This window comes from Dromiciops gliroides, chromosome 2 (genome assembly GCF_019393635.1).
Source record: "Dromiciops gliroides isolate mDroGli1 chromosome 2, mDroGli1.pri, whole genome shotgun sequence".
In the NCBI taxonomy this organism is placed as follows: Eukaryota; Metazoa; Chordata; class Mammalia; order Microbiotheria; family Microbiotheriidae; genus Dromiciops; species Dromiciops gliroides.
In genome coordinates, this window is record NC_057862.1 from 262,691,592 (window position 1) to 262,718,709 (window position 27,118).

General features: G+C 34.1%; 1 protein-coding gene across 2 annotated transcripts in view; it reads right to left on the minus strand.

The window, feature by feature from the left end:
- Positions 1-117: 117 nt before the first annotated feature.
- Positions 118-27,118, minus strand: part of ATL1 (atlastin GTPase 1) — a 93,503-nt gene continuing 66,502 nt past the window's right edge. Inside the window, exons 7-14 of one of the 2 annotated variants that reach the window (XM_043982037.1) lie at positions 26,828-26,920; positions 23,154-23,292; positions 19,004-19,131; positions 17,797-17,853; positions 17,331-17,402; positions 16,265-16,696; positions 11,539-11,553; positions 118-803 (exon numbers count right to left, since the gene is read on the minus strand). In XM_043982037.1, the coding sequence (XP_043837972.1) occupies positions 693-803; positions 11,539-11,553; positions 16,265-16,696; positions 17,331-17,402; positions 17,797-17,853; positions 19,004-19,131; positions 23,154-23,292; positions 26,828-26,920 (1,047 nt within the window). In that variant the 3' untranslated portion in view covers positions 118-692. The remainder of the gene's footprint in view (positions 804-11,538; positions 11,554-16,264; positions 16,697-17,330; positions 17,403-17,796; positions 17,854-19,003; positions 19,132-23,153; positions 23,293-26,827; positions 26,921-27,118) is intronic. The other variant, XM_043982038.1, reaches the window with a different exon arrangement.

Below are 27,118 nucleotides of genomic sequence, written 5' to 3' on the forward strand. Positions count from 1 at the left end.
CTCAAATACTCTAATGATTTATAATCAATCTTTCAGGAAAGTGAACTTTAATAATAGTTCAACTTGGTCAAAGAATAAACCTGTAAGGAATACATTTTATATATTCTAAATGAAAAAAGAATACATGATAGTGAATCTTTTGAATACGTATGCAAAATTCTTTTGTTAATTTATGACAAATAGAAGCACTGCTTTAATCATGATAAAGAAAAAAATTTGTTTTTGACAGCAAATGAAAAAGTTATTTCAAGTGTACTTAAAATAACTGAGTTCATATACATATAAGATGAGATGATACGTATCAAACATTGGATTACTATAATATGCTCATACAAATACTTATATGAATGATTTTTAGTTTATTTCTTCAGAAATCAAATTAGCATATAGAAACTTGTAGGAATACCACCACACATTTAAATTAATTATAAGCCAGTAGTATTAGTTAGTAAATTCAAGTGGAACACGTGTATTAATAAATAAGAGAATACATTTTAATATTAACTTATAATAATGTCAGAAAAATTGGGAAACCATGCTTATATTTGCTTATTAAATACTTAAGTAAAAAGGAAACAGACAGTTCTCAACCTTTTGTTTTAATCTTAAATACTTTAAAATATGTACATGGATGCATGTAACTCTGTTGATTTAATGGATAAATGTTCATGCACCTGTTTTAAAAATTTGGGTTACATTTTCTTCTGTTTTGATTCTTCAGTAGAGTCTGATTTTGATGCAGGAAAAGCATGATGATACAAATGTCTGTGGGTTGATGCTGCACTGTAGAGTTTATACAGAGCCTGGAAGTACAAAAGAAAACTTGAAAAATATAGTTAATTTTATTATATGTTTAAATAGGCAAACATAATTATATCTCATAATTGTTCTTTTTAGGAGCTTAAATATTCCATTTTGGAGGTATATTAATCATAAGGTTATTCCTTTCATCAAGTCTAAATTGGCTTCTTTGTAACTTGTTCCTATTTCCCCAAGTTTAAAAGGAGTTGGATCCTTTATCCATATAATAAGACTTTTTTGAAGATAACTATCATGTCTCCTTTGAGTCTTTTCATTGTGAGGTTAAATATGAAAAGTTCTTTTAACTGAGACTTTAGTTCATTCTTCACCATATATAATAGTTATCCTCAGGACAGTCTCCAGCTTATCAGTGTTCTTCCCAAAGGACTGAACATACTGAATATGCTATTCCAGGACAGGGTATATAGCAGGGTATCATTTCCCTAGTGCAGGATACTATAATTTTCTTAATTGAGGTTTATAAGCTCATAATCTTATATAAGATATGTAACACACATAAGATTGTGTCAGCATTTCTAGTTGCCATATTATGCTTTTAACTCATATTAAGCTAGAAGTTCACCCAAATGCCCAGAACTTTTTCAAATAAAATTAGGCCTATCCAAGCTTCCTTGATGTTGTACTTGTGAAGCTGAATTTTTGAATTGATGTCCCTATTTAAATTTCATCTTACTAGATTTGTCCCAGTGTTCTAACTTGTCAGGCTATTTCAGGATCCTGACTGTGATACAAAGTGTTTGCTATCTTGCCTAATATTATTATGTCATGAGCACATCTGATAAACAGGTGCCTTTAAAATGTTCCCTGGCATAAAGCCATATAGATAAGTGTGATTATTTCATTAGAGATTGGCTTCCAAATCAACATTGACTTTTTAAAGGGATTAATAACAGAAACTATTATATTCCTATTTGAAATTTCTGCTGAACACAGAAGTATCACTTATAAATAGTGCAAAAATTTGTCTCCTTTCTTGATGACTACTGTATTATTTAGGTAGCAGTAGCAAATGAGCTGTCCATCTGTTATCAGACAGTTATAAGTAGTCAATAACCATTTATTGTGTGCCTACTATGTTCTAGGCACCGTTTTGCTAAGTGTTAGGAATGCAAAGAAAGGCTAAAAAACTAAACTAAATTAAGCCAAAAAACACATTCTTGGAGATAGAGATGTGGATGGAGAACATTCTAAGCATGGGGATGGCCACAGAAAATACCTAGTGTTCCAGGATGGTGGAGTAAAGGCAGGGGCTTGCCTGAGCTATCCCAAATTCTCCTCCAAACATTAAATTAACACCTCAAAATGAGCAGTAGAACCAACAAAAGGATGGGGTAAAACAATTTTCCAAACCAAGGCAACCTAAAAGGTTAGCAGGTAAGGTCTGTCTCACTCAGGTGAAATATAGGTGAAACATAGGTGAAAGTATAGGGCATTCCAGAATAGGCTTTGCCCCAGCAAGCCTGAAGCAGGCTGTGGGGGAGACTGAATCGGTAACAGTGGGTTCTGGAGCTCTTAGCCCACAAATGGTAAGGGGGTTGATTAGGAAGAGATTACAAGGTACATTTTGCTGGCACTGGATGCAGGACTCTGTTGCATTGCCTATACAAGGTTCTGGGTTTCAGTCTCAGTGCAAAGAGGTACACTAGATTACTAGAACATATGGCCTGCAGGGAAACAGGGATGCTGGACACAGTTCCAGGGTGGAAAAGACTGCTTATGGCCACTTAGATCACAGTATAGGCCAGAAGAGCAGTGACCACACTGCTTCTTAGATCATACCATGTTGTAAGAATGAAAATTTACAAACCTCCAGAATTAGCTATGAAAATAACAGCACCGAAACCCTAAAGCTTGGGACAGTGCCTCCTCCACTCTGGGAGCAGAGCCCAATTTTAACATAAAGTTAAAAGTCAAGAAATAGGCTGTAAAATGAGCAAGCAACACAAAAGACCCTGACCACAGAAAGTTACCATAATGACTTAGAACTATAGAACACATTGTGCTATAGAACACAAACTCAGAAGAGACACAATTAAAGCAGCTATATGCAAAGCCTCAAAGAAAAATGTGAATTGGTCTCAGGCCATGGAAGAGTTCAAAAAGGATTTTTTTTTAAAAAAGAAGGTAGAGAAGTGGATAGAGCACCGGCCCTGGAGTCAGGAGTACCTGAGTTCAAATCCGGCCTCAGACACTTAACACTTACTAGCTGTGTGACCTTGAGCAAGTCACTTAACCCCAATTGCCTTACTTAAAAAAAAAAAGAAGGTAGAGGAAAAACTGGGGAGAGAAATGAGAGTAATACAAGAGTCAAAATGCTAAAGAAAATAACACTTTAAAAAATGAAATAGGCACAATGGTAAAAGAGGCATTGAACAGAACAACTCTTTAAAAAGCAGAATTGGCCAAATGGAAAGAGATGTACAAAAATTCACTGAAGAAAAGAACTCCTTAAAAAGAAGAATTGTGTCAAATAGAACTGGAAGTACAAAAGCTTATTGAAGAAAATAATTGCTTAAAAATTAGAATTGGATGAGTGGAAGCTAATGACTTAAGGAGACATAAAGAAACATTAAAACAAAATCAAAAGAATTAAAACATAGAAGAAAATGTGAGAAATCTCATTGGAAAAACAACTGACCTGGAAAATAGATCAAGGAGAGATAATTTAAGACTTATTGGACTACCTGAAAACCATGATTAAAAAAAGAGCCTAGACATCATATTTAAGAAATTATCGGGGCAGCTAGGTGGCGCAGTGGATAGAGCACCGGCCCTGGATTCAGGAGTACCTGAGTTCAAATCCGGCCTCAGACACTTAACACTTACTAGCTGTGTGACCCTGGGCAAGTCACTTAACCCCAATTGCCTCACTAAAAAAAAAAAAAAGAAAGAAAAAAAAAGAAATTATCAAGGACAACTGCATGGATATCCTCATAATTAAGGGTAATTTAGAACTTGAAAGAACCAGCTAAAATAGATCTGAAAATGAAAACTTCTGGAAATATTATAGTCACATTCTAGAACTCCCAGGTTAAGGAGAAGCAGCCAGAAAGAAATAATTCAAATATCATGGAACTGCAGTTAAGGTCACACAAGATATAGCAGCTTCCACTTTAAAGGAGTAGAGAGCTTAGAATATGATTCCAGAGGGCAAAGGAACTAGTATTACAACCAAGAATCACTTACCTGGCAAAGCCAAGTCCAATCCCTTCAAGGGAGAAAAAATGGATATTTAATGAAACTGAAGACTTTCAAGGCATTTCTGATGAGAAGATCAGAATTGAATAGAAAAATTTGAATTTCAAATTTCAAATATGACTCAAGCGTAAAAAGGTAAACAGGAAACAGAAATCATAAGGGATTCATTAAGATTAAACTTCATGGAAAAATGATACTTGTAACTCTTAAGAACTTTATCATTATTGAGGCATTTAGGAGTGTAGACAGAAGGCACAGAGTTGACTATAATGGGATGATATCTAAAAAATTAAAGGGTGAGAAAGGTAGTCACTGAGCGAAAGTGAAAAGGAGAGGTAAAATGGGGTAAATTATTTCACATAAAAGAGACATGAAAGCTTTTACAGTGGAGGGGGGAATAGGAATGGGTAGCACTTGAACCTTACTCATAATTGGCTCAAAGAGGGAATAACATACACATTCACTTGGGTGTAAAAATCTATCTTGCCCATAGGGTAGAAGGAGGAAAGGGTGTAAGCAGGAGGGGAGTCTAATAAAAAGGATCATGAATTGTGGGAGGCATTGGTCAGAAGCAAAACTTCTGAGGTGGGATGGGCTGAAAAAGAAGGATAAAGAGGGGAAAAAAGCAGGATTGGGGGAAATACACAGTAATCATAACTGTGAATGTGGTTGGGATGAACTCATAAAGCATTCTCCTCAACTAGATAAATCTAACCAAAAAATAAACAAGAAAGAAGTTTAGGAAATGAAGAGAATTTTAGAAAAGCTAGATATGACAGACCTTTGGGGAAAAAATGGAATGGGAATAGAAGAAATATACCTTTTTCTCAGTTGTACATGGCATCTATAGAAAAAGTGACCACATATTCAAACCCCACAACCAAATGCAGAAAAGCAGAAATATTAAATTCATCCTTTTCAGATAATAATGCAATAAAATTACATTTAATAAAGGGCCATGGAAATATTGATGAAAAATTAATTGAAAACTAATCCTAAAGAATAATTGGATCAAGGAACAAATAGAAACAATAAATAATTTAAAGAGAACAATGAGCCAACATATGGAAATTTATGGAATGCAACCAAAGCAGTACTTAGGGGAAAATTTACATCTCATTTACACTGAAAAAAGAAAGATCACATCAATGAATTGCATATGCAACTAAAAAGACAAGAAAAAGAGCAAATTAAGAATCCCCAACTAAACGCCAAACTGAAACTCCTTAAAATCAAAAGAAAGATTAATAAAATTGAAGGTAAGGAAACAATTGAACTGATAAATGAAAGTAGAAGCTGGCTTTATGAACAAAAATAAAAACAAAACCAGATAAACTTAATTCTTTTGATTTAATAAGAAAACCAAATTACCTGTATAAATAAAATGAAATGAAAAAGGTGTACTCATTACCAATGAAGATGAAATTAAAGCAATTATTAGGAGCAAATTACCCAGTTGTATGCTGGTACATTTGACAATCTAAGTGGAATGAATAAATATTTACAACAATATAAATTGCCCAAGTTAATAAAAGATGAAATAGAAGACCTAAATAACCCTATGTTGGAAAAATATTGAACAAGCTATTTTAGAAAAAATCATAAGGACCAGATGGATTCAGAAGCGAATTCTACCAAACATTTAAAGAACAATTTCAAAACTATACAAAGTGTTTGGAAAAATAGGCAAAGAGTCCTACTAAATTCCTTTTACAACACAAATATGATTTTTGATGCCTATACCAGGAAGTGCAGAAACAAAGAAAACTATAGACCAATTTCCTTAATGAATATTAAGCGAAAATTTTACATAAAATAATAGCAAAGAGATCAGAACAGTCTATCACAAAGCTCATAATTAGGATCAGGTGGGATTTCTACCAGGAATGCAGGGCTGATTTTATATTAGGAAAACTATTAGCATAATTTCCTGTATCAATAGCAAAACTAATAAATCATTAGGACTATCTCAATGGATCCAGAAAAAGCTTTTGACAAAATAAAATGCTCATTCCTATTTTAAAAAACACTAGAAAGCATAGGAATGAATGGAGCTTTCCTTAAAATCACAAACAGTATCTATTTAAAACCATTAGCAAGCCTTATCTGTAATGGGAAGTCTTCCCAATAAGGACAGGGTAAAGCAAGGATACCAATTATCACCACTATTATTCAATTTTGTAGTAGAAATGCTAGCTATAGCAATAAGAGAAGAAAAAGAAATTGAAGGAATTAGACGAGGCAATGAGGAAACAAAACTATGACTCTCCAGATGACATGATGTTATACTTAGAGAATTCTAGAGAACCAAATTAAAAAATATTTGAAATAATTAACAACTTTAACAAACTTTTAGAATAGTTGCAGTATATAAATGAACTTAAGCAAAGTTGCAGTACATAAATCATTGGCATTTCTATGGATCACTAACAAAGCAGCAAGAGTTAAAGAAATTCCATTTAAGATAACTGTAGACAATACAAAATACTTGGGAGTCTACATACCAAGGCAAACTCAGGAACTACATAAACACAATGACAAAACACTTTTCACAGAAAGTTAGATCTAAACAATTGGAAAACTACTAATTATTCATGTGTAGACTGAGCCAATATAATAAACATGAGAATTCTACCTAAATTTATTTATTCAGTGCCATACCAATCAAACTACCAAAATTTATTTTAAAGAGCTAGAAAAAACATTCATCTGGAAGAATAAAAGGGTCAAGAATATCAAAAGAATCAATTAAAAAAAAATGTGAAGGAAAGTGGATTAGCCATACCAGATCTCAAACTATTACAAAGCAGTAATCATCAAAACAATCTGTTACTGTCTAAGAAGTAAAGTGGTGGATCAGTGGAATAGATTAAATATAGCAATTTAGTGTTTGACAAACCCAAAGATCCAAGCTTTTGGAACAAGAACTCACTATTTGACAAAAACTGCTGGGTAAACTGGAAATCAGTTTGGCAGAAACTAGGTGTGGATCAACAGCTTACACCATATACCAAGATAAGGTCAAAATGGGTACATGATTTAGACACAGAGGGTGATACCATAAGTAAATTAGGGGAGCATAGAATAGTTTGCCTCTCAAATCTATGGATAAGGGGAGAATTTAATGATTAAACAAGAGATAGAGAGCTTTATTAGATGTAAAATATGTAGTTTAATTATACCAAATGAAAAAGGATTTGCATGTAAAAAACCCCAATATAGTCAAGATTATAAAGAAAGCAGAAAATTGGAGAAAAACTCTTTACAGCAAGGTTTTCAAATAAAAGCCTCATTTCTTAAATATATAGAGAACTAAGTTAAATTTATAAGAATACATGTCATTTCCAAATTGACAAATGGCCAAATGATATGAACAGGCAGTTTTCATTTTGGATGAAGAAATCAAAGCTATCTATAATCATATAAAAAATGTTCTAAATCACCATTGATTAGAGACATACAAATGAAAATAACTCCGATAATGGCAATTCATGTGTATCAGGTTGGCTAATATGACAGAAAGGGAAAATGGCAAATGTTGGAGGGGATGTGGGAAAATTGGGACACATGTACTATTGGTGTAATTGTGGAGTGATCCAACCATTCTGGAAAGCAGTTTGGAACTATGCCCAAAGGGCTATAAAACATTGACCTAGAAATACCATTACTAGGTTTGTATCCCAAAGAGATTAAAGAGGAAAGAAAAGGACATATATGTACAGAGATATAGCAGCTTTTTGTGGTGGCAAAGAACTGAAAATGAAGGGAATATCCATCAATTGGGGAATGGCTGAATAAGTTGTGGTATATGATTGTGATATAAGTAATGATGAGCAAGGATGCTTTCAGAAAAACCTGGAAAGACTTACATGAACTGATGAAGAATGAAGGGAGCAGAACTAAGAGAACATTGTACACAGTAACATCTATATTATATGACGATCAACTATTTTCAGCAATACAATGATCTAAGATAATTACAAGGACTCATGAAAAATGCTGTCCACATCCAGAGAAAGAACTGATGAACTCTGAATGTAGACTGAAGCATATTTTTTTTTAAACTTAAATTTTTCTTTTTTTTTTGGTCTGTGTTTTCTTTCACAACAAGGTTAATATGGAAATAAGTTTTGCATGATTGTGTATATATATAATGTATAGCATATTGCCTTCTCAATGAAGGGGGAGGGTAGGGAGGAAGAGAATTTGTAAAATTTTTACATGGAAAAAATTAAATTCAAAAATTAAATTCCTAGAGTTGGGAAATGGAGTAGTGCTTTGAAAGAACAGCAAGAACAGTATCACTATATCACAGAACACATGAATGTAAGTTAACATGTTAAAAAGAATGGAAAGTTTGGAGAGGGCATTCAGAGGGTTTTATATTCGATCCCATACATTATAGGAAGCCTATAATGGATGTGTGTGTGTGTGTGTGTGTGTGTGAGAGAGAGAGAGAGAGAGAGAGAGAGAGAGAGAGAGAGAGAGAGAGAGAGAGAGAGAGAAAGTCAGTCTTAAATGTTTTAGGAAGATTAATTTGGCAGCTGAATGGAGTATGGAATAAGAGTGGGAAGAACTTTGAGGTAGGGAAACTAAACATCAAGCTACCATCATAGTCCAGGTATGAGATGATGAGGGCCTGCATCAGAGTAATGGTATTTTCAGAGGAGAGAAGGTGACATATCTGAGAAATGTTAGGTAGGTAAACTTAAGCAGATATAGGGGGATAGAGTGAGGAGTCAAGGATGACAATTAGGTTGATGATTCTGGGGAAGTAGGAGGATAGTGGGGTCCTATACAAGAATACAGAAGTTTAGAAGAAGGGAGGGTTTAGAAAGAAAGATGATGAATTCAATTTTGGACATGCTGAGTTTAAGGTGTCTATAGGACCATCCAGTTTGAGATCTTTAATAGGCAATTGGAGATGTGAATCTGAAGGTTAGTGTTGTTTGAGTAGATTTAAGAAAAAACAACAAAGAAGTAATATTTGATGGTTAAATCACCAAATGAAATGGTATAGAGGGAGAAGAGAGGAGGGACAAGGACTGAGTTCTTGAAACAGCCACCATTAGTTGCCATGATCTGGATAAAGATCCAGAAAAGGAGACTGAGGAACAGTTAGAAGAAGAGCTAGGATTGAGTAGTGTCATGAAAGCTTAGAAAGAAGAATGTATCAAGGATTAGAGGGTTATAGGCCAAGGAGAGGTTAAGAAGGAAAAGGCCATTTGGCAATTAAAGAGATCATTAGTAACTTTGCAGTTTTCAGGTAAACGATGAGGTTAGAAGTTAGATTGTAGAGTGAAGAAAGTAAGATGAAAGAAAATAAAAATGTAATAGTGGACTCAGCACAGCAGTAGCTGTTAACAGCCTTTTCAGAGAGTCTAGACACGAAAAGGAGAAGAGATATGAGAGTAGGATGGATCAAAGTAAGGTTTTTTTTTTTCAGGATGGGGAGACATGCGCATGTTTTTAGGCAGTAGGGTAGCAGCCAGTACGGAAGGAGAGATTGAAGATAAGAGAGACTGTGGTTGATTGTGGGGGTGAGAGGGGGTCAGGAACCTATTGGAGAAGATGGAATGGAACTTTTCATGTGAGAAGAGCAAAAGTGATGAAGGGGGAAGGCATCTAAGTGATATGAGATGAGGTAAGAAGAGGGTGGTGTTGATGAAGTCTCAATTTTTAAAAAAGAAATGTGTCAAAGTTCTTAGATGAAAACGTTGGGGAAACTTTGGGAAACAAGAAGAGGTTGAATATGTTTGGAAAAGCTGTTGGAATGAGGGAGATAATAAATTGATTAGGGATGTGTAAAAGGAATGAAATTAGTGAAGGCCCATTTGAGGTCACATCACATAAATTTGCAGTGGATCCAATCAGCATAGTTTTGTTTTAATATCCTTGTCTCCACCCTCCCCCCACTTTTAAAAATTGATGCTTTTTAACACAACAATCATTGTTGTAACAAAATCAGTTAAGTAAAACAATGCTGTGGTGACTACATCAGAAAATTTGTGGATCATCGTGTTCTTGTGTTTTTTGGTTTTTGGTTTTTGGTTTTTGGTTTTTTTTTTAGTGAGGCAATTGGGGTTAAGTGACTTGCCCAGAGTCACACAGCTAGTAAGTGTTAAGTGTCTGAGGCCGGATTTGAACTCAGGTACTCCTGACTCCAGGGCCGGTGCTCTATCCACTGCGCCACCTAGCTGCCCCCATCGTGTTCTTAAAGTACCTTTTTCTTAGAACGATGATGTATTTAAGCAAATTGGTCCTTGTATTTAATCTAAATTTTTATGTCTTTTACTGTTTTCATTTAGTCAGTTAGCAAGCATTTATTAAATACTTTGTGAGTGCTTATCATTAAACTCTTGGAATACAAATTCCAATAGAGGATATAACCTAAAAATAACTAGATACATACTCTTTTCTTCCTTCTGCCTCTTGGAACTAGTTTGATTCAGGGATCACTTCAAATGACTTCACAAAGAAACATTTACTGATCCTTCTAGTTTTTAGTATTCCTCATGAAATTAATTTCCTTTTTAGTTTCTATACATTTTTTATTTACTTACTTTTACACATACTTTTTTGCCTTGAGAATATAAGCTCTTTTAAATATTCCTTAGTGTCTGTCTTCTTTGTCTAGTGGACAGTACAGTGCTTGACAGAGCAGGAATTTAATAAATGCTTATTGAATGGGTTTACCTAAATTAAGACTTCTTTATTGATGTATTCTAGATATTAAATTAGAGTTAGTATCAGTGCTAAGGCACAAACAATTCAGATATGGAACAATTAAAACTAAGATGAGAACAGTGAGCCTCTGAGCTGATGTAATCATGGATCAACTTAACTTTTTAAAAGTTTTTAAAAGCCTAAAGAATTCCTCTTTTCTCTAGGTTAACAATGAAGTCCAAAATTGAAGTTCAAATTCTTTCCTCAGAAGTGTGCCTCCTGCATATGTAGGAAAGGTAAAATTAGATGTATAAAACCTGATTAATAGATCAGAACTGAGGAATGCCAAAAAAGCTACAGAATGTGTAACTCAAGTAAGTAATATCAAAATTATAAATGATTTACATTCTATATCTCTTTTTAGGTTAATTTTCCCTCCAATCTTAGTTAAGCTTCAGGGTTCAAAATTATGCTCACTTTGCTTTGCAATATAGCAGAAGGCTGTGTACAAGAAAAGCTTAAGAATTCTAAAAATGTGTAAACATTGAAAAACAAAACAGATACCCACAGAAACATTATAAACTACTGGGAACTTGATTTTCAGGCTGGTTCTTTGCTCAAATATAAAGGATAAATCAAATATTAAGTTAAAGGCCACATAAAATGAAAGCCATTCACAATTAAGTGCTGAACAAATTCTTCAAAGACTACTTCATTCTGCATTAAAGGGAAAATTTTTTTAAAAATGGCAAAGCATTTTTTCTCAGATGAACTTTCGTAACTATAGTTACAGAGAAAACGCTATTATGTGTATTTAACAATGAAAAGCTTTTAATAGAAAATTATACTTACCTCATTTGTGCTTCCCTGCGGTAAGGCAATTGAAAAGGGGAAAAAAATAGTATCTATGTATACATTTTGCCTCATTTATAAACAATATTATACTTTATTTAGAACATTGCCACACTGTTAGCTTTTAGAAAAGGAACCGCCCCCCCCAAGATTTTGCCATATTGATTTCATTTATCAGCACAATTTGAAGGATTTAGTAATGCATAATCTACTGATCATAGAATCTAAGAACTTTGGGATATACATGAAAAAAAAGGTTGTTAGAGTTATTGTTGCTTTATAGTATCCACATTCTCTCAAAGGTATTGCAAATTAGTAAATTTCTAATAAAATCTTGAAATATAAAATGTTTTCTTAACTTTTTCTAAATATAACTTTGACATGCACTTTTGTCCTGATGTGAATCAGTTATTCAATGTTATCCAGTCAAATTGCAAAGGCATTGAGCATATTTATTTTCCTTAGAAAATTTTCAACTCCAGTGTCATTTAACTTACTCCAATTATCTGACAAACAAGTGAAAAAATATCTAGAATAACAAAACTTTATTAATGTCATTTTAAGAGAGTGAATGAGTACAAAGAGTTGAAAACTTCATTGAAGTCCTGTGATTCTGAATATAACTCTGTCAAGTCATTGTTTTCTAAGACCTCTCATATCTCTGTTTGGAAATAAAATGCTTTGCAATGGTGGTATATATACAGCCCTAAGATAGCAAATTATAGCAAAGCTCAGTTATGTGATAGCTTCTACAAATGTAGCAGTGTTACTAATGCATTTGATTCAAACTTAGCTAAAGAAAATCTGGTTTGTAAGAGGTTAGTGTTTCTCAAAGGCTTTTAACTATTTTGTGACTGCAACAAACCTGACTTTTCCTGATTCTGTGGGATTATATTATTTAGAAAAAGTCTGAAAGTCTGTAACTTCTTTGGTTCCTCAACAGGGATCTCACATTTAGAAGATGTGGTACTACAGTGAGCAAATATTAGGAAGGGAAGTTACAGGTTATTATACATTTTTATTTAAACAAAAGTACAGCCTTTTAAAAATATATATATACTTGGGTGTTTAGGAGAAAATCAGATACTTATGCAATTTCTTCAAAAAATGTCAGACTTTTTCTATTTTTTAAAGATACTGTGTGAAAAATAAACTTGAAGTCATTTTTTTCTTCCTTTTCATTTTGCTCTAATTACCAAGTTTATATCAAGTAATTCTCATGTATTTATTCTACAAGTTTAACTGGATTCATTTAACCCAAAAAGAAACAGGATTTTACAGATGGCAAGGGCTTTTGGAGTCAGTAAATAAACATATATTAAGCACTTACTTTGTGCTAAGAACTGTGCTAAGCATTGGGGATATGATGAAAGGCAAAAGACAGGCTCTACCTTTGAGCTCTCAATCTAATGGGACATGGGGGAGAACTGCATATGTATATAATCGTACAAGCCAGCTATATACAGGATAAATTGGAAATAATCAACAGAAGGAAGACACTAGATTTAAGAGGACTGGGAAACAGAAGGGTTTTAGCTGGGTTTTGAAGGAAGGCAGGAGGTAGAGATGAGGGAGAACATTTCCTGTAAGGGGGCCAGCCAATAAAAATGCCCTGAGTAGGGAGATAGGCATGTTTTATTTGAAAAATAGCAAGAAGGCCAGTGTCATGGGATCAAAGAATAAATAGATCATTAAAGAGTTATTGAACATCTTTAAAGGGAAGAAGCAGTGATTAAAAAGAGTCATCATAACTTCATCAAGAACATGTTATACCAGACTTACCGTATTTCCTTTTCTGAACAGGTTATTAAGCTAATAAGGGAATGCTATGGATACACTTTACTGAAATTTTAGCAACATATTTGAAAAAGTATCTTATCCTATTTTTTTTCAGGGCAATAAGGGTTAAGTGACTTGCCCAGGGTCACACAGCTAGTAAGTGTCAAGTGTCTGAGGTCCTCCTGAATCCAGGGCCAGTGCTTTATCCACTGCTCCACCTAGCTGCCCACTAATCTTATCCTATTTTTTGGAGAAGATAGAGAAATTCATGATAGACACTAATGTGATTCAGAATTGGCTAAAATCACTACACTAAAAAAGTAGTTATTAATGGTTTGTTAAGTTGTCAAGAGGCCTCCAGTAGAATGCCCCAAAGGTCTGTGCTTGAACCTTTGTTGTTGTTGTTGTTGCTGTTTGTTATTTTAACACTTTTTGTTAGTGACTCAGAGAAAGACATATCATATTCATCATATTTTCTGATGACATAAGCTGTGAGGAATAGCTAATATACTAGATCCCAGAAGAAAGATCCCAAAAACTCTTAATGGCTAGAATATTACACTGAAAGCACTTTGGTTTGAAAAAATTTTCATCATACAAGATGAGAGAGACATGGTTAGGAAGCAGTTTACCTGAAAAAGATCTGTGGGATTTAGTGTATTTATGAGTCACCGTCTAGTGTAGTGGCTAAAAAAGCAAATATGAGTGCAAACCACTCTGGTCCCAGACATAAGATCTTGTGTCCGGTTGGAGCTGTCATTTTAATGTGGATATTAATAATCTGAAGAGTGTCAGAAGAGGGTGCCCATGATGGTGAAGTGCCTTTACTATATCCTTTAATGAGCTGTTAAAAAAGAAAAGTGGGCTTATTTAATTTGGAGAAGAGAAGACTTGGGGGAAACATGAAAGCCCTCTTCAGGTATCTGAAAAGCTTTCATGTAGAGTTACCAAACCTATTCTTTTTAAACCTGGACAGAACCAGGAGCAAGGAGTGGAAGTTATAAAGAGGCAACCTCTTAAAAATGAGAAAATCTACACTGGCTGCCTCAGGAAGTAGGGAGTTCCCCCTCATTGAAAGTGTTTAAGCAGATAACCATTTGTTGGGTATATTATAATAGGGGTTCTTATTTGATTGTGACCTGAATGAGATGGCTACTTGGGTTTCTTACAGCTCTAAAATTTTGTGGGTTGGTGAGAAATAATTGGGAGATGCATGTTTGCCAAAGGTATTGCTGCTGTCAAGGAGGGTATACTGTGTAGAATCCAAATGGAAGAATGATTCACTGTAGATTCTGAGGTCTTCCAGATGCTCCTATATAAAGATGACATTAGGCTGATTTTGTTAGGCCCCAGAACACTGAAGAACCTAAAAGAGCTTAGCTTATTTCCTAAAAAAAAAAATAATTTAATCTCCTTAAAGGCAAAGACTATTTTGTTTTTGTTTGTAAATCTTCAGCACCTGACAGTGCCCTTCATATACATAGTGTTTAATAAATACATATGAATGAATGGATTGATATCCACAAAGGAAAAAATGTGGATGAATAATAACATCTATATAACTATTGTCCAGGTTATGATATGCAATTAGGGAATTTGTAGAGCTAGTCCTTCAGTACAAGTATCTTGGACAGATACATTATAAAGAAAGGATTGTGAAGGAGAAACAATGTAAATTATATCATCAAAGGAATATATAATTTTTTAAAAAGATGAGCTGGTCAAATGATGGACAATCCACATTTTCCACTGGTATCTTCAGGGCATTGAGGGAATTCAAGAAAGGCCTCTGACCAAAATTGGTTGGACATGAATAAGAGATACATAGGATGATTGTGGACTTGATTTTTTGGAGGAAATAGCTACATCAATAAGATCACCAGTCAATTGGCATACTGTTAACAGCACAGACTATGAATATCAAATCCCTTCTTTTTACTATAAAGTATTGCTTGCATCACTATATGGTTAAAAGCAGTATTGCACAATGGATAGATATCTGGCCTCTGAGTAAAGAAAACATGGGTTCTAGTCATGCTTCTGACAAATACTGGCTATGTTAGCCTGATTAGGTCATTTAACTTTGCTTTGCCCCAGCCATTATGAGTTACAAGACTATGAGTTATAGAACTGTTGCCTACTCCTTACCCTAATAAAATCACAGGTTCTGCTCTTCCACCCCCACCCCCACCTCCAAGGAAAAGATGAGTAAAACAATAATATGAAACTGATTTCAGTGTACTAGAATGTGGTATTTATGGTACCAGCCCAACCTCTATAATCTCTTCCAGGCATAAAGGTCTGTTATTCTAAAATTACTAATCTGAAAGTCAGAAGGCTAGGGTACTGGTCCTAGTTCTGTCACTAGCTTTGTAACAAAGATAGATCTCTAGGCACTGCAAAATGAGGTTTTCTTATATTGATTGCTAAAGTCCTTCTACCTCTAAAATTCTGAGTCATTGTTGCTCTAAAAAGCAACAGGGGCAACAGGGAATTGTCATGTCATGACCAGACCAATAAGATGAAGACTCAGCAGCACGGTGTGGTAAGCGACTGAGCATCTTCTCTGCTGTAGCTTCCTCATCTACAAAATGGATCCATCAGTCTCATTGAATCACCCCATAGTATTATAGATTTGAGCCAGATCCGTGATTTCATTGGTGATTTCTATTTAAGGTAGAAAGCTTTTTCCACCAATGCACATCTACTACTCATTTGTAACTTGTAGCCTTAAAGAGTTGTCTGAGGTGATGACAGATGAACTGACATCCATGAATCAGGGGCAGGACTTGAACCCAGGTCTTCCTGACATCAATTTACTATGTCACATTGCCTCTCTTATAAGGATATAAACAAGTAACAGCATAGTGCATAATCAAATGTTTTTGGAAAGAAATGGGATAAAAATGAGAACATTTAACCAATAATATAAGTTAAATGATCCTACCTGGTCCCACAAGGCAGCAGCCACCTGGTCTATTACTGCTCCCAATTCTCGGTATTCCCCAGAATATCGGATGTATGCCCAGGTACACAGAGTGATAAGGGTCAGTCCCATAATCATGTTGCATAGGCTGGCAATAATGTCCAAACCAATGAATCCAGTCACACCAGCAATGACATAGGTGATGAAGATGACCACAAACAGTGTGGCTGGGGTGCGTGCTGCATGGAAGATGTTCTTGCTGTCATTATGTTTGATATATTGTATGTAGAGCTCATCTATTTCACTCTCCAGTTGTTGCAAGTAACGGCGGCTAAACTCCTCCCCACCCATCTTTTTGACCCCACGGAAGAGCTTAATTGATTCCTCCTTGAGTTCCAGGTGTTTGTTCTGCAGGTCGGTGGGTGCTAGAAATGGTTTGTCACCCCCACAGATCTACAAAAGGTAGAAAAGGGTTGGTATTTAAAAAAAATCCAGGACAGAAACATGTACACCAACCAATATAACTTTATATAACCACTGTCTTATATACAGGTTGGATTATAGTGTTCATTTTTCACAGGCAGGTAGTCTGACGAAAACTGAGGCCTGAGATATTTGGATTTTAATTAAAACTCTTACCACTGAAAATAAAGGGACCTTAAACTCTCTATCCCTCACATAACTAATAAATTATCTGTCATACACAAAGAATAAATATTGAAAAGTAATTATGGGCATTGCATTTTAGAATTGTTTTTCCAATAGTGTTACAAGATCTATCCTGATACATGCGCATGTTTTCACACAGTTTCCTTTTTGCTTTCTCTGCCAAGGAAGATTATTTTCTCCTGTGGCTTACTTGGAGGTCTATAAATGGATGACTGAATGAAACATGGCAAATAGTTGACCAGATTTGCCTTCTACTTTCTATCAATGCATGATGTTCTTGGCATAATGCCTGGCACATAGTAGGTGTTTAATAAATGTTTATTGACTATTGATTAAAAGAGTAAAAAGGAATACCTAAGAGAAATGCTTATTTGCTGTATTACAAATGTGTTCAAAGCACTGAATTTTTAATTCTTACCTCTTCCATTCTTTTGTTATATGTATCCTTTGCAGTTGCAACAGCTGCTAAATTGTTAGCCTCAGCTGTGGCCTTTGGACAAAATACAAAGATATAAAATTTATTTTATATTTATTATATGTTCTATATCATAACAAATTTATCTATAGGAAAGTAAACTTAATATTATTCTACAAAACAATTTCATCAGCTATTTCTGACTATAATATTAACCATCAGTGAATTCCAAACATGAATATTAGCATAACATTTAAAGTATCTTTTTTTTTTTTAAGTGAGGCAATTGGGGTTAAGTGACTTGCCCAGGGTCACACAGCTAGTAAGTATGTGTTAAGTGTCTGAGGCCAGATTTGAACTCAGGTACTCCTGACTCCAGGGCCGGTGCTCTATCCACTGTGCCACCTAGCTGCCCCACATTTAAAGTATCTTAAAACAAATTTGCACCATTTGACAATTGAATAATTACCTGCAACATTGATTTTGGATGGGGTAATTCTTCTCCTTGATAGATCTTTATATATGCCTATGAAATGACACAAAATGCATATTTAAATAAATTTCATGAAATATTTCCATATGTTACTACAAAAATCATGAAGGGGTTTAATATTAAGTATTTAATAACTCCTTTTTTGTTTTAAATTTACAATACCATAGCATCATATATAGGAAATGAATTTACATTATGTGTGAAAACCCAAATCTTATAAATGACAAAAAATTCAAAAAAATTCAAAAAGTTATTAAAACATTATGATTTTTGGTCCATTGTATTATAAATTTTATTTGCAAACACTTAAACTTTTTTATTTAGCAGAATCACAGAATATTGGGATTGGAAGGGACTTCAGATGTAATCTCATCTAACTCATACTCCTAAAAGAATGTCCATTACCACATACCCAACAAGAAGTCAACTAGCCAATGAGTGGGAATCTACTACCTTTTGAGGCAGCAACACTATAATTTTAAGTAGCTCTAACTATGAGATAATGTATCAGATGCCAAGCCTTTACTATGTTCACTTCTTTGCAACTTCTACCCCAATGCTTTTAATTTTGTCCTGAGGGACCCAATGGAACAAGCCAATCCCTCTTCTATGTGAATGTCCTTCAAATACATGCCTGAAAAAAATTTATCATGTCTCACTTTCTCCAACTCAAGTCTTCTATTCTCTAGTATAAACATTTCCATTTCTTTCATATGGTCCTCATATAACCTAGAATCAAGGACCTTCACTATTTGTTTACCCTTCTCTTGAATACTTTCTAGTTCCTTAAAAGTGACATCTAGAGCTAGACAAAATACTCCTGATATAGTCTGACCAGCAGAGAGATAGAGTGACTATCATCTTATTCCTGTAAGCTACGCCCCTTTCAGTTTAGCACAAGATGACTTTAGGATTTTTGGTTGTCATATCACAAAACTGATACATATTGAGTTTATAGTCATTTTCATACAAACTGTTAACTATAGCTAACTGATAACACCTCTCCCATTTTGTAGTTGTGAAATTATTTTTAAGGAATGTATAAGACTTTACATATATCCATATTAAATTTCATCATCTTTATTTGTCCCAACATTCTAGCCCTTTAAGATCTTTTTGGATCCTGTGTGGATTACATCAAACGTAAGGAAATAAAAATTCTTTGGAATTGAGGAACAAATACCTTGAAGTACTCCACTAGACCTCGGCAGGTGATTTTATTTCCATTGATTTCTTTAACATCTAGGTTCTCAGGGCTAAGTAGCCAAGGGATCAAAATTTTCAGGTTCTTAATGAATTCATCATCTATTTCTATAAGTAAAAACATGTTCATCATTATTTAAACAATCTCCATCCAATTCTATGCTTTCTAAGTAGAATTGTTACCACTGTTTAAAATCTCAGTTCTTTCCCTCGAGTAAAGCAATTCTAATAGAATAAGTTTAGCAGCTCTAATAAGTTAAACAGCTCTAATAGACTTTTGTCTTTGTATCTTTAGTATCTCTTCCTACTGGTAAGTGAGTAATAAATATTCATTGAATTGAACCGAAATCCCAGCTCCTACATGAAGTTCTTCCCAGGCTGACTAGAGAAGAATCATCTGTTTCCTCAGTCTAGGATTTGAGTTTTTCACAACTTTGTCAGTTTCCACCTCAATTATACACTTACACCTGCTTACCATATTTATTATACAATTACCTTTAACTCACATAGTATAGAAATCAATGATTGTCCAGTTATGTGGTGACAAATTCTGTTTTTAAATTATTTTGTCAATTATATGAAGCCATGTGATTGGTACCAATCTCACAATAATACTTTGGAATTCAATGACTTTTCCTTGAAATAACATTATCTCATTAGTAATATGAATATGTGTATACTATATTACCACTTTGATCAGTTTTCTATAGGTTTTCTTAAAATTGTAACTTTTATTTTAGTAAATTAAAATTTATTAACCTTTCCTGAGGTAAGTAAAAGTACGATTTTAATATTTCAATGTATTCTTATTTGCAAACATAATCAGTCCTCTCAAATATTTAATAGTGAATAAACATACAATTAAGTATATTTTGCTACAAAGCTAGTGTCCTAACTGAAAGTAATTTTCACCTTCCCTTTATATTCCTCCTGTTGAAAACTTTCTGTTCATCAATTCATGAATCTATCATGTTGAAATGATGTAATTACACAAGCTTAAGGATCTATTTGACTAACCTATTCTGTTCTAACTAGCTCCTTTTTTAATTCATGAAAGGCGTGAATGATGATTCTGGTAAGTACTTTACACATTAAAACTTTAAAATCCCTATAAAATTAAAGGGAACCCTACAAAAATAATTTAATTATCCCTACTTCTTTGATCAGTTAAATCCCGGTTTAAAAGTATTTTAATACAAAGCTATTGAAGTCATCACACAAATGCTTACTATCAAAATTTTTTGCAATAGTGAAAAAATAGGATCTTGTTATTGAAAATAAAATATATTCTCAACAACTATTTTTTCTGTCATATGTAAAGTCATTATTTAAAATACCTATACCCTTTGACCCAGAGACCCTAGTAAAAAGGATATGACCGTAGGAGGTCAAACACAGAAAGATTGATCCATTATGCACTAAAATATATGTATTAGTCTGTGTGTGTGTGCATATGCAGCAAAAAAACTGGAAGCAAAGCATCAAAATACCCATCAATTGGGGAATGGTTTAAAAAAAAAGTGTGATCCATGAAAATGTGGTTTGTGGAATATTACAACCGTGTCAGAAACATATGAAGAAATCTGAGAAACATGGGAAGATATACATGAACTAATTTAGAATGAAGCAAGCAGAATCAGAATATATATGTGTATATCTATATAATTATATAACTGCAACAATACAAAAGGAAAAAAAACAAAAAAAACTAAAACTGAATGCTATGTAATTGTTGATCTTGATCTCGGAGAAGATCTGAGAAAATGCACCTCTCTCCCTTATTTGCAAGGATAAGATATGATGTATGTGGAATATTACATATAATGTCAGACATGGCTGATGTGTTGATAGGTTTTGCTGAACTATAAAAAAATCTTATAAGAGTAGGGGAGGGAAATGGATATATTCAGAAATGAAGATAATGTGAAAACAAAACGTCAATAAAATAAGATTTTATTTACAAATTAAAATAAAATATAGAGGTAATAGAGTTTAAGAACTGATTGACATTTAGGGATTTGCAGTTCAGAGGGACCATTTTGATCTTTGAGCTGGGACTTTGGTCAGTCTGCAACAGAGAAATTTTTTAAAAAGGCAACAGCATACAGACAAATATTCTGCCTGCCACCAGAGTACAGCAGAATAGTGAAACAGACCATAGAAGGAGAACACACAGCCTGACACTTAGTGAATAAAGGAGGACAATGGCAGTGGCTTCCAGAAGCTGACAAAATGTCTGTTTGTGAGAGCATGGAAAACATTGTTTTCACCACTTTAAAAACTAAAAACCGAGAAGAGCTTTGAAAGGTTTTTACTCTCTCCAATTCCTGTCCCTGTTTTAATTTGTTAACAAAGGTCTCCATGTGATTTCACTGCTCTTTAAACTATTTCTTTATTCTGCTTTTTTTTGTTCTGCTTTTTCTGTATTTTGGTTCCTATAAATATTCATGATCAATCAAAAATGTTTGTATTAAATATCTATATAATTATTTCACACCTGGAAAATGGTATCTATGCCAGCATCTAGGGGGAAACTAAATATTGTCCTAGTGATCAGACTTCAATTCTTGTCTGATGAGCTTAAGAGCTATATTTTCATTAGTAATCTCTATTTTTCAAATCTTTAAGATAGAAGAAGAAGGGATTCATCTGGGTCATGAGGATATGCTCCCCTATGTTCAATGTTATAGCTATATATGGCCTTTAGGGTCCTCATTCATAATTCTAGACCCTAATGTGGAAGAGGAGATGGGGAGTAGAGGAAAGTTTATACCCTTAGGATGAACCAGTAGCTCAGGAATAAAGTGAGAGTTTAGCTACTTTTACCAGAGAGTTAGTATGAGATAGATAGAAGTTAGTATGAGACAGATGTGGAAAAAAGGTCTATGAGTTTAGAGTAAAATAGCTGCTCCAGGATCTTTGGCAAGTTGTGTTACAGTGTTTTTTTTAGGAATTATTTTGGAGCCATTGTCCTGAAATGTTCATTGTCACAGAACAACACTGAATTCCATGGAGCACAACGCAAATAGACCATAGCAATAAGAAAACAAATATGCAAATGAAGTGGTTTAGTTTAAATTCTGGAGTTCCAAGCAAAAACTTTAAGAAAGGGTTATTTTAGTGGTACAGTGGTACCTGGAGTTCAAATCAGGCCTCAGATACTATTAGCTATATGACCATAGGGCAAGTCACGTAAACTAGGTTTTGCCTCCTTTGTAAAATAGGAATAATAATAGCCTCTTAGGGTTGTTGTGAAGATAATGTAAGATAATATATGCCAAGTGCTTGGTATAGTGCTTAATACATAGTAAGTACTATGTAAATGTTAGCTATTTTTATTATCCTAATTTTACCCTTTGTCAGCTGCAACATAAATAGATGTTATCCTTAGTTACTATGCTATAGCATAGCTTTTTTTGTAGATTTATGAATCTTAAATTTAGAATACAATATTATAATACCTCTAGCAAAGAACAGTTCTTTTGGAGATGCTACCTAAGAAAAAACTTCCTTTAATTTAGTTGTGGTTTTTGGTGTTTGTTTGAAGAAGTTTGCATTTAGTACTAATAGAATATTTTTCTGTGTGAATCAGTAATTAGCCAATTTATGTAATACTCCCTTGACAAGTATTAATCTTCTCTTTTTGATGAAAATAAATGACTATGTTCAATAACTTTTCTCAAATGAGTTTGGATGCAAAACTAAGATTATTAATTCTTAGATGTATGCAGGATTTCATGCATTCTTGTATCTCTGGTGACCAACCAAAACTTGGTAGCAGATTTATATCAATAAAGACTCTAGGGGGGCAGCTAGGTGGCACAGTGGATAAAGCACTGGCCCTGGATTCAGGAGTACCTGAGTTAAAATCCGGCCTCAGACACTTGACACTTACTAGCTGTGTGACCCTGGGCAAGTCACTTAACCCCCATTGCCCTGCAAAAAAAAAAATAAAGACTCTAGCAATGGGGTCATAGAGTCATAAATATTCTACAATTTTGCCATTTCCATCAATGAAATCTAACTACAATGGAAGTCAGAAGTAGTGAAACTAATTGTGTTGCCTACTAGGTAGAAATTACAAACAAATTCAAATTTACATCCATAAATATGTTCACATTACTACAGACCTTTGAGTTTTCCATTGAAATTTGGGTTGGTGGCAACTTTTAGGCCAGGATGAGGTAGTAGAAAACAGGATATATTGGTGAAACAGGAATGGATATGCTTTCGTACATTCTGTAGTTCTTCATGTTGGTTCCCTGAGACCTGAAATAAACCATCTTGACATTTAATTCAGGGTGAAAATGCAGGACACAATTTTAAATTTAATCTAAATTATTAACATTTATTGCATCACTTTCTTAATTTTAGACAATCATCAAAACAATGACTCAAATTCTGGTCTCTAACATTTGCAGATTTCCAAGATGTATTTATTTAAATGCTCACAGTGAAAATTAAAGTAGGCTCTTATGAGCTAATTTTAGTTGGTGCCAGCACACCCCTTGTATTTAAATGTGCCTTTCGAATCAGTTCATATAAGTCTTCCCAGGTTTTCTAAACCCATTCAGCTTTTCATTTCTTATAACACAATAGTATTCCATCACAATCATGAACCACTGTGTCTTTAATTGTTTGAGTCAACTCCATAAGAATTTGGTGGTTTGATTGATATGGCACTGAAGAAGTAATTTAAGTAGAATTTATAATTTTTATTATATTGGCTCAGCCTACCCATGAGCAATTAATATTTCTTCAATTGTTTATATCTGTCTTTCTTTGTGTGAAAAGTATTTTGTAATAATGTTCATATAGTCCCTGAGATAGTCTTGGCAGGTAGACTCCCAAGTATTTTATATTATCTGCAGTTATTTTAAAGGGAATTTCTTTCTATCTCTTCCTGATGGTTTTTTGTTTTTGTTTTTGTTTTTGTGGGGCAATGAGGGTTAAGTGACTTGCCAGGGTAACCAAGATAGTAAGTGTCAAGTGTCTGAGGCCGGATTTCAATTCAGGTCCTCCTGAATCCAGGGGTGGTGCTTTATCCACTGCACCACCTAGCTGCCCCCGGGCTTTGTTGGTAATATATAAAAATGTCGATCATTTGTTTGGATTTATTTAATATCCTATAACTCTGTTAAAGTTATTAATTGTTTCAATTAGTTTTTTATCTGGTTCTCTGAGGTTCTTTAAATATGCCATAATATTATTTGCAAAGAATGTTTTGTTTCCTCATTGCCTATTTTTATTCCTTCAATTTCTTTTACTTGTCTTAGCATTCCTAATACAATTTTGAATAAGAGTGGTAATAATGGACATTCTTGTTTTACCCTTGATCTTACTGGGAAGTTTATCCCTATTACAGATAGTTCTTGCTCTTGGCTTTAGATTGATACTACTTTTCATTTTTAGGGAAGCTCTATTTATTCCTATGCTTTCTAATGTTTTATTTTTAAAATAGGAACTGGTATTGTCTTTTGTCCAAAGTTTTTTGCATTTATTGATATAATAATATGACTTTTTGGTTATTAATATGGTCAATTATGTTTATAGTTTTCCTAATATTGAACCAGCTGACCTTTGTGACATATTGCTAGTATTTCATTTAACATTTTTGCATCAGTATTCATCAAGAAAATTGGTCTATAAGTTTGTTATCTTGAGGGGCTAAGCCAAGATGGTGGAGAAAAGGCAGGGACATGCCTGGGCTCTCCCCAAAGCCCCTCTGAACAACTTTAAATAATGCCTCAAGAAATTCTGGAGCTGCAGAACCCACAAAAGCACAAGGTGAAACAGTTTTCAAGCCCAAGACGAATTTAGAAGGTCGGTAAAAAAGATGTGTTATACCAGGGTGAGATTGGAGTGCAGTTTAGTGCAGACTGTGCCTGATCAAACCAGCAGTAGGCCTTGAGAGCGACTGAGCAGTGGCACTGGCAGTGGTAGTGCCAGACATCTCAGTCCATAGATGGTAAGGAGGTCAGCTAAGTGGTCAGAAGAATATCACAAGGGTCCCTTTGCTGACCCCAGGGGCTAGACTCTGGTATATTGCCCATAGTTGGATCTGGGTCACAGTCCTGGGCCTCAATCCCAGGAATTCTCTCCCTCATCTTTGTCTCATGGCTTTCATATATTTCTCATGTATAATACTCAAATATAAAATTCTGAGTCAAATGTATAGAAATAAGAGCCATTTCTCAATTGATAAATGTTCAAAGAAACAGTAACAGGAAGTTTTCAGATGAAATAATCAAATCTATAGTCACATGAAAAAATGCTTAAAATAACTATTGATTAGAGAAATATAAATCAGACTGCTAATTTTTCCAAAAGAAAATTCCAAAGGAGACAAATTATTTTGAAATAATTATCAAAATCTTTTTAGGGGCAGCTAGGTGGCACAGTGCATAGAGCACCTGGAATCAGGAGTACCTGAGTTCAAATCTGGCTTCAGACACTTAGTACTTACTAGCTGTGTGACCTTGGGCAAGTCACTTAACCCCAATTGCCTCACTAAAAAATAAATAAATAAATAATTTTTTAAACAATTTTATGGATTTCAGGTAAAGAACCCTTGACTTAAAGATTCTTTTCCAATAAGAGTTTTATAAAACTGGATTTCAATATAATTGGTTTCCTTTCTAGTACTATGCATTTTGGGTTTTATGCATTAAAATTATTCTGAGGTGGCGGCTAGGTGGCGCAGTGGATAAAGCACAAGCCCTGGATTCAGGAGTTCCTGAGTTCAAATCCTGCCTCAGACACTTGGCACTTACTGGTTGTGTGACCCTGGGCAAGTCACTTAACCCCCATTGCCCTGCAAAAACAGAACAGAACAAAACAAAACAAAAAAATTATTCTGAGAAGTCTATAGGCTTCATTAATTCATGACACAAAAAAAAGACCTGAGTTCAAATTTGACCTCATACACTTTCTAGCTATGTGAACCTGGGCAAGTCACTTAACTTCTGTTTTCCTCAGTTTCCTCAATTGTAAAATGGGGATAATAATAGTACCTGCCTCTAAAGATTGTGAGGATCAAATGAGATAATACTTGTAAGGTGCTTAGCACAGTTCCTGGCACATAATCCATGCTATAGAAATGCTAGCTAGTCTTATTACTATTAAGAACTAAATAAGAATATTACACAGAGAACAATGGATAGGAGATGTGAACAGGCTGAAACATAAAATAAATGAGGAACTTAAAAGAAAAACAGAGTAAAAGATGACATCAGGCAAATTTATAATAGAAAAAGAATATGGGCTGGATATGTAGAAAAGATTGAGAGGTGGACAGTCTACTTGCTTTTCTAGTATCCTCAAAATATCAGGAGAAAGTAAGAAAAGGATATACACACTGAATATACTTACTCGTAGCAAACTTATTGGAACACAGGAAAAAAGTTGCAAAGGATGATCATGGATGGGTATTGATCTGCATTGTTGGAGGGCATATCCAAATTCATTAAGAAAAATATTCATTTGAATATTTAAGAGTACTCAAAGTAAAGTATATGTGAGTTCAGGGTCTAAGAAAATGAAAGATGCTAAATGGAATATCCATAACAAAAATAAAAAATGACTAAACACTTGAGTATATATTAGCCCTGAAAATAAGGACACAAGAACGTGAAAGTATTTTGAAAAATATCAAATACTTTGTGTGTATAAATATATATATGTATATATGCATATATGAGGTCTTATTGTATTATGTTAGTAATAAATAAAGGACTACATCAAAGTTATAATGCTAGCTTAACAATCATTGACAAAGTTTAATGGAAACAAGCATCTAACAAACCTTAAGCCGTTTTTCCAAAAATTTGGCACCACCATCAGCTCCATAGGAAAATTCATATGGGAAACTCCAGTCTCGGACAAGGAAGATTAAGGACTTAAATAAGACAAAAAAGGAATAGGATTAAGTTAATTATGGAACTTTAAGGTTTTTTTTCTTCTCCTTTTATATTAGTCCTGAAAGGCAAATCAGTGGTATTATCTTCGAGTGTGTCTTAAAGTGTTTTTAAAAATTACAACAAACTTAATAGACATAAAAAAGCAATCAAACATACAAAATAAGGGGCAAAATCTT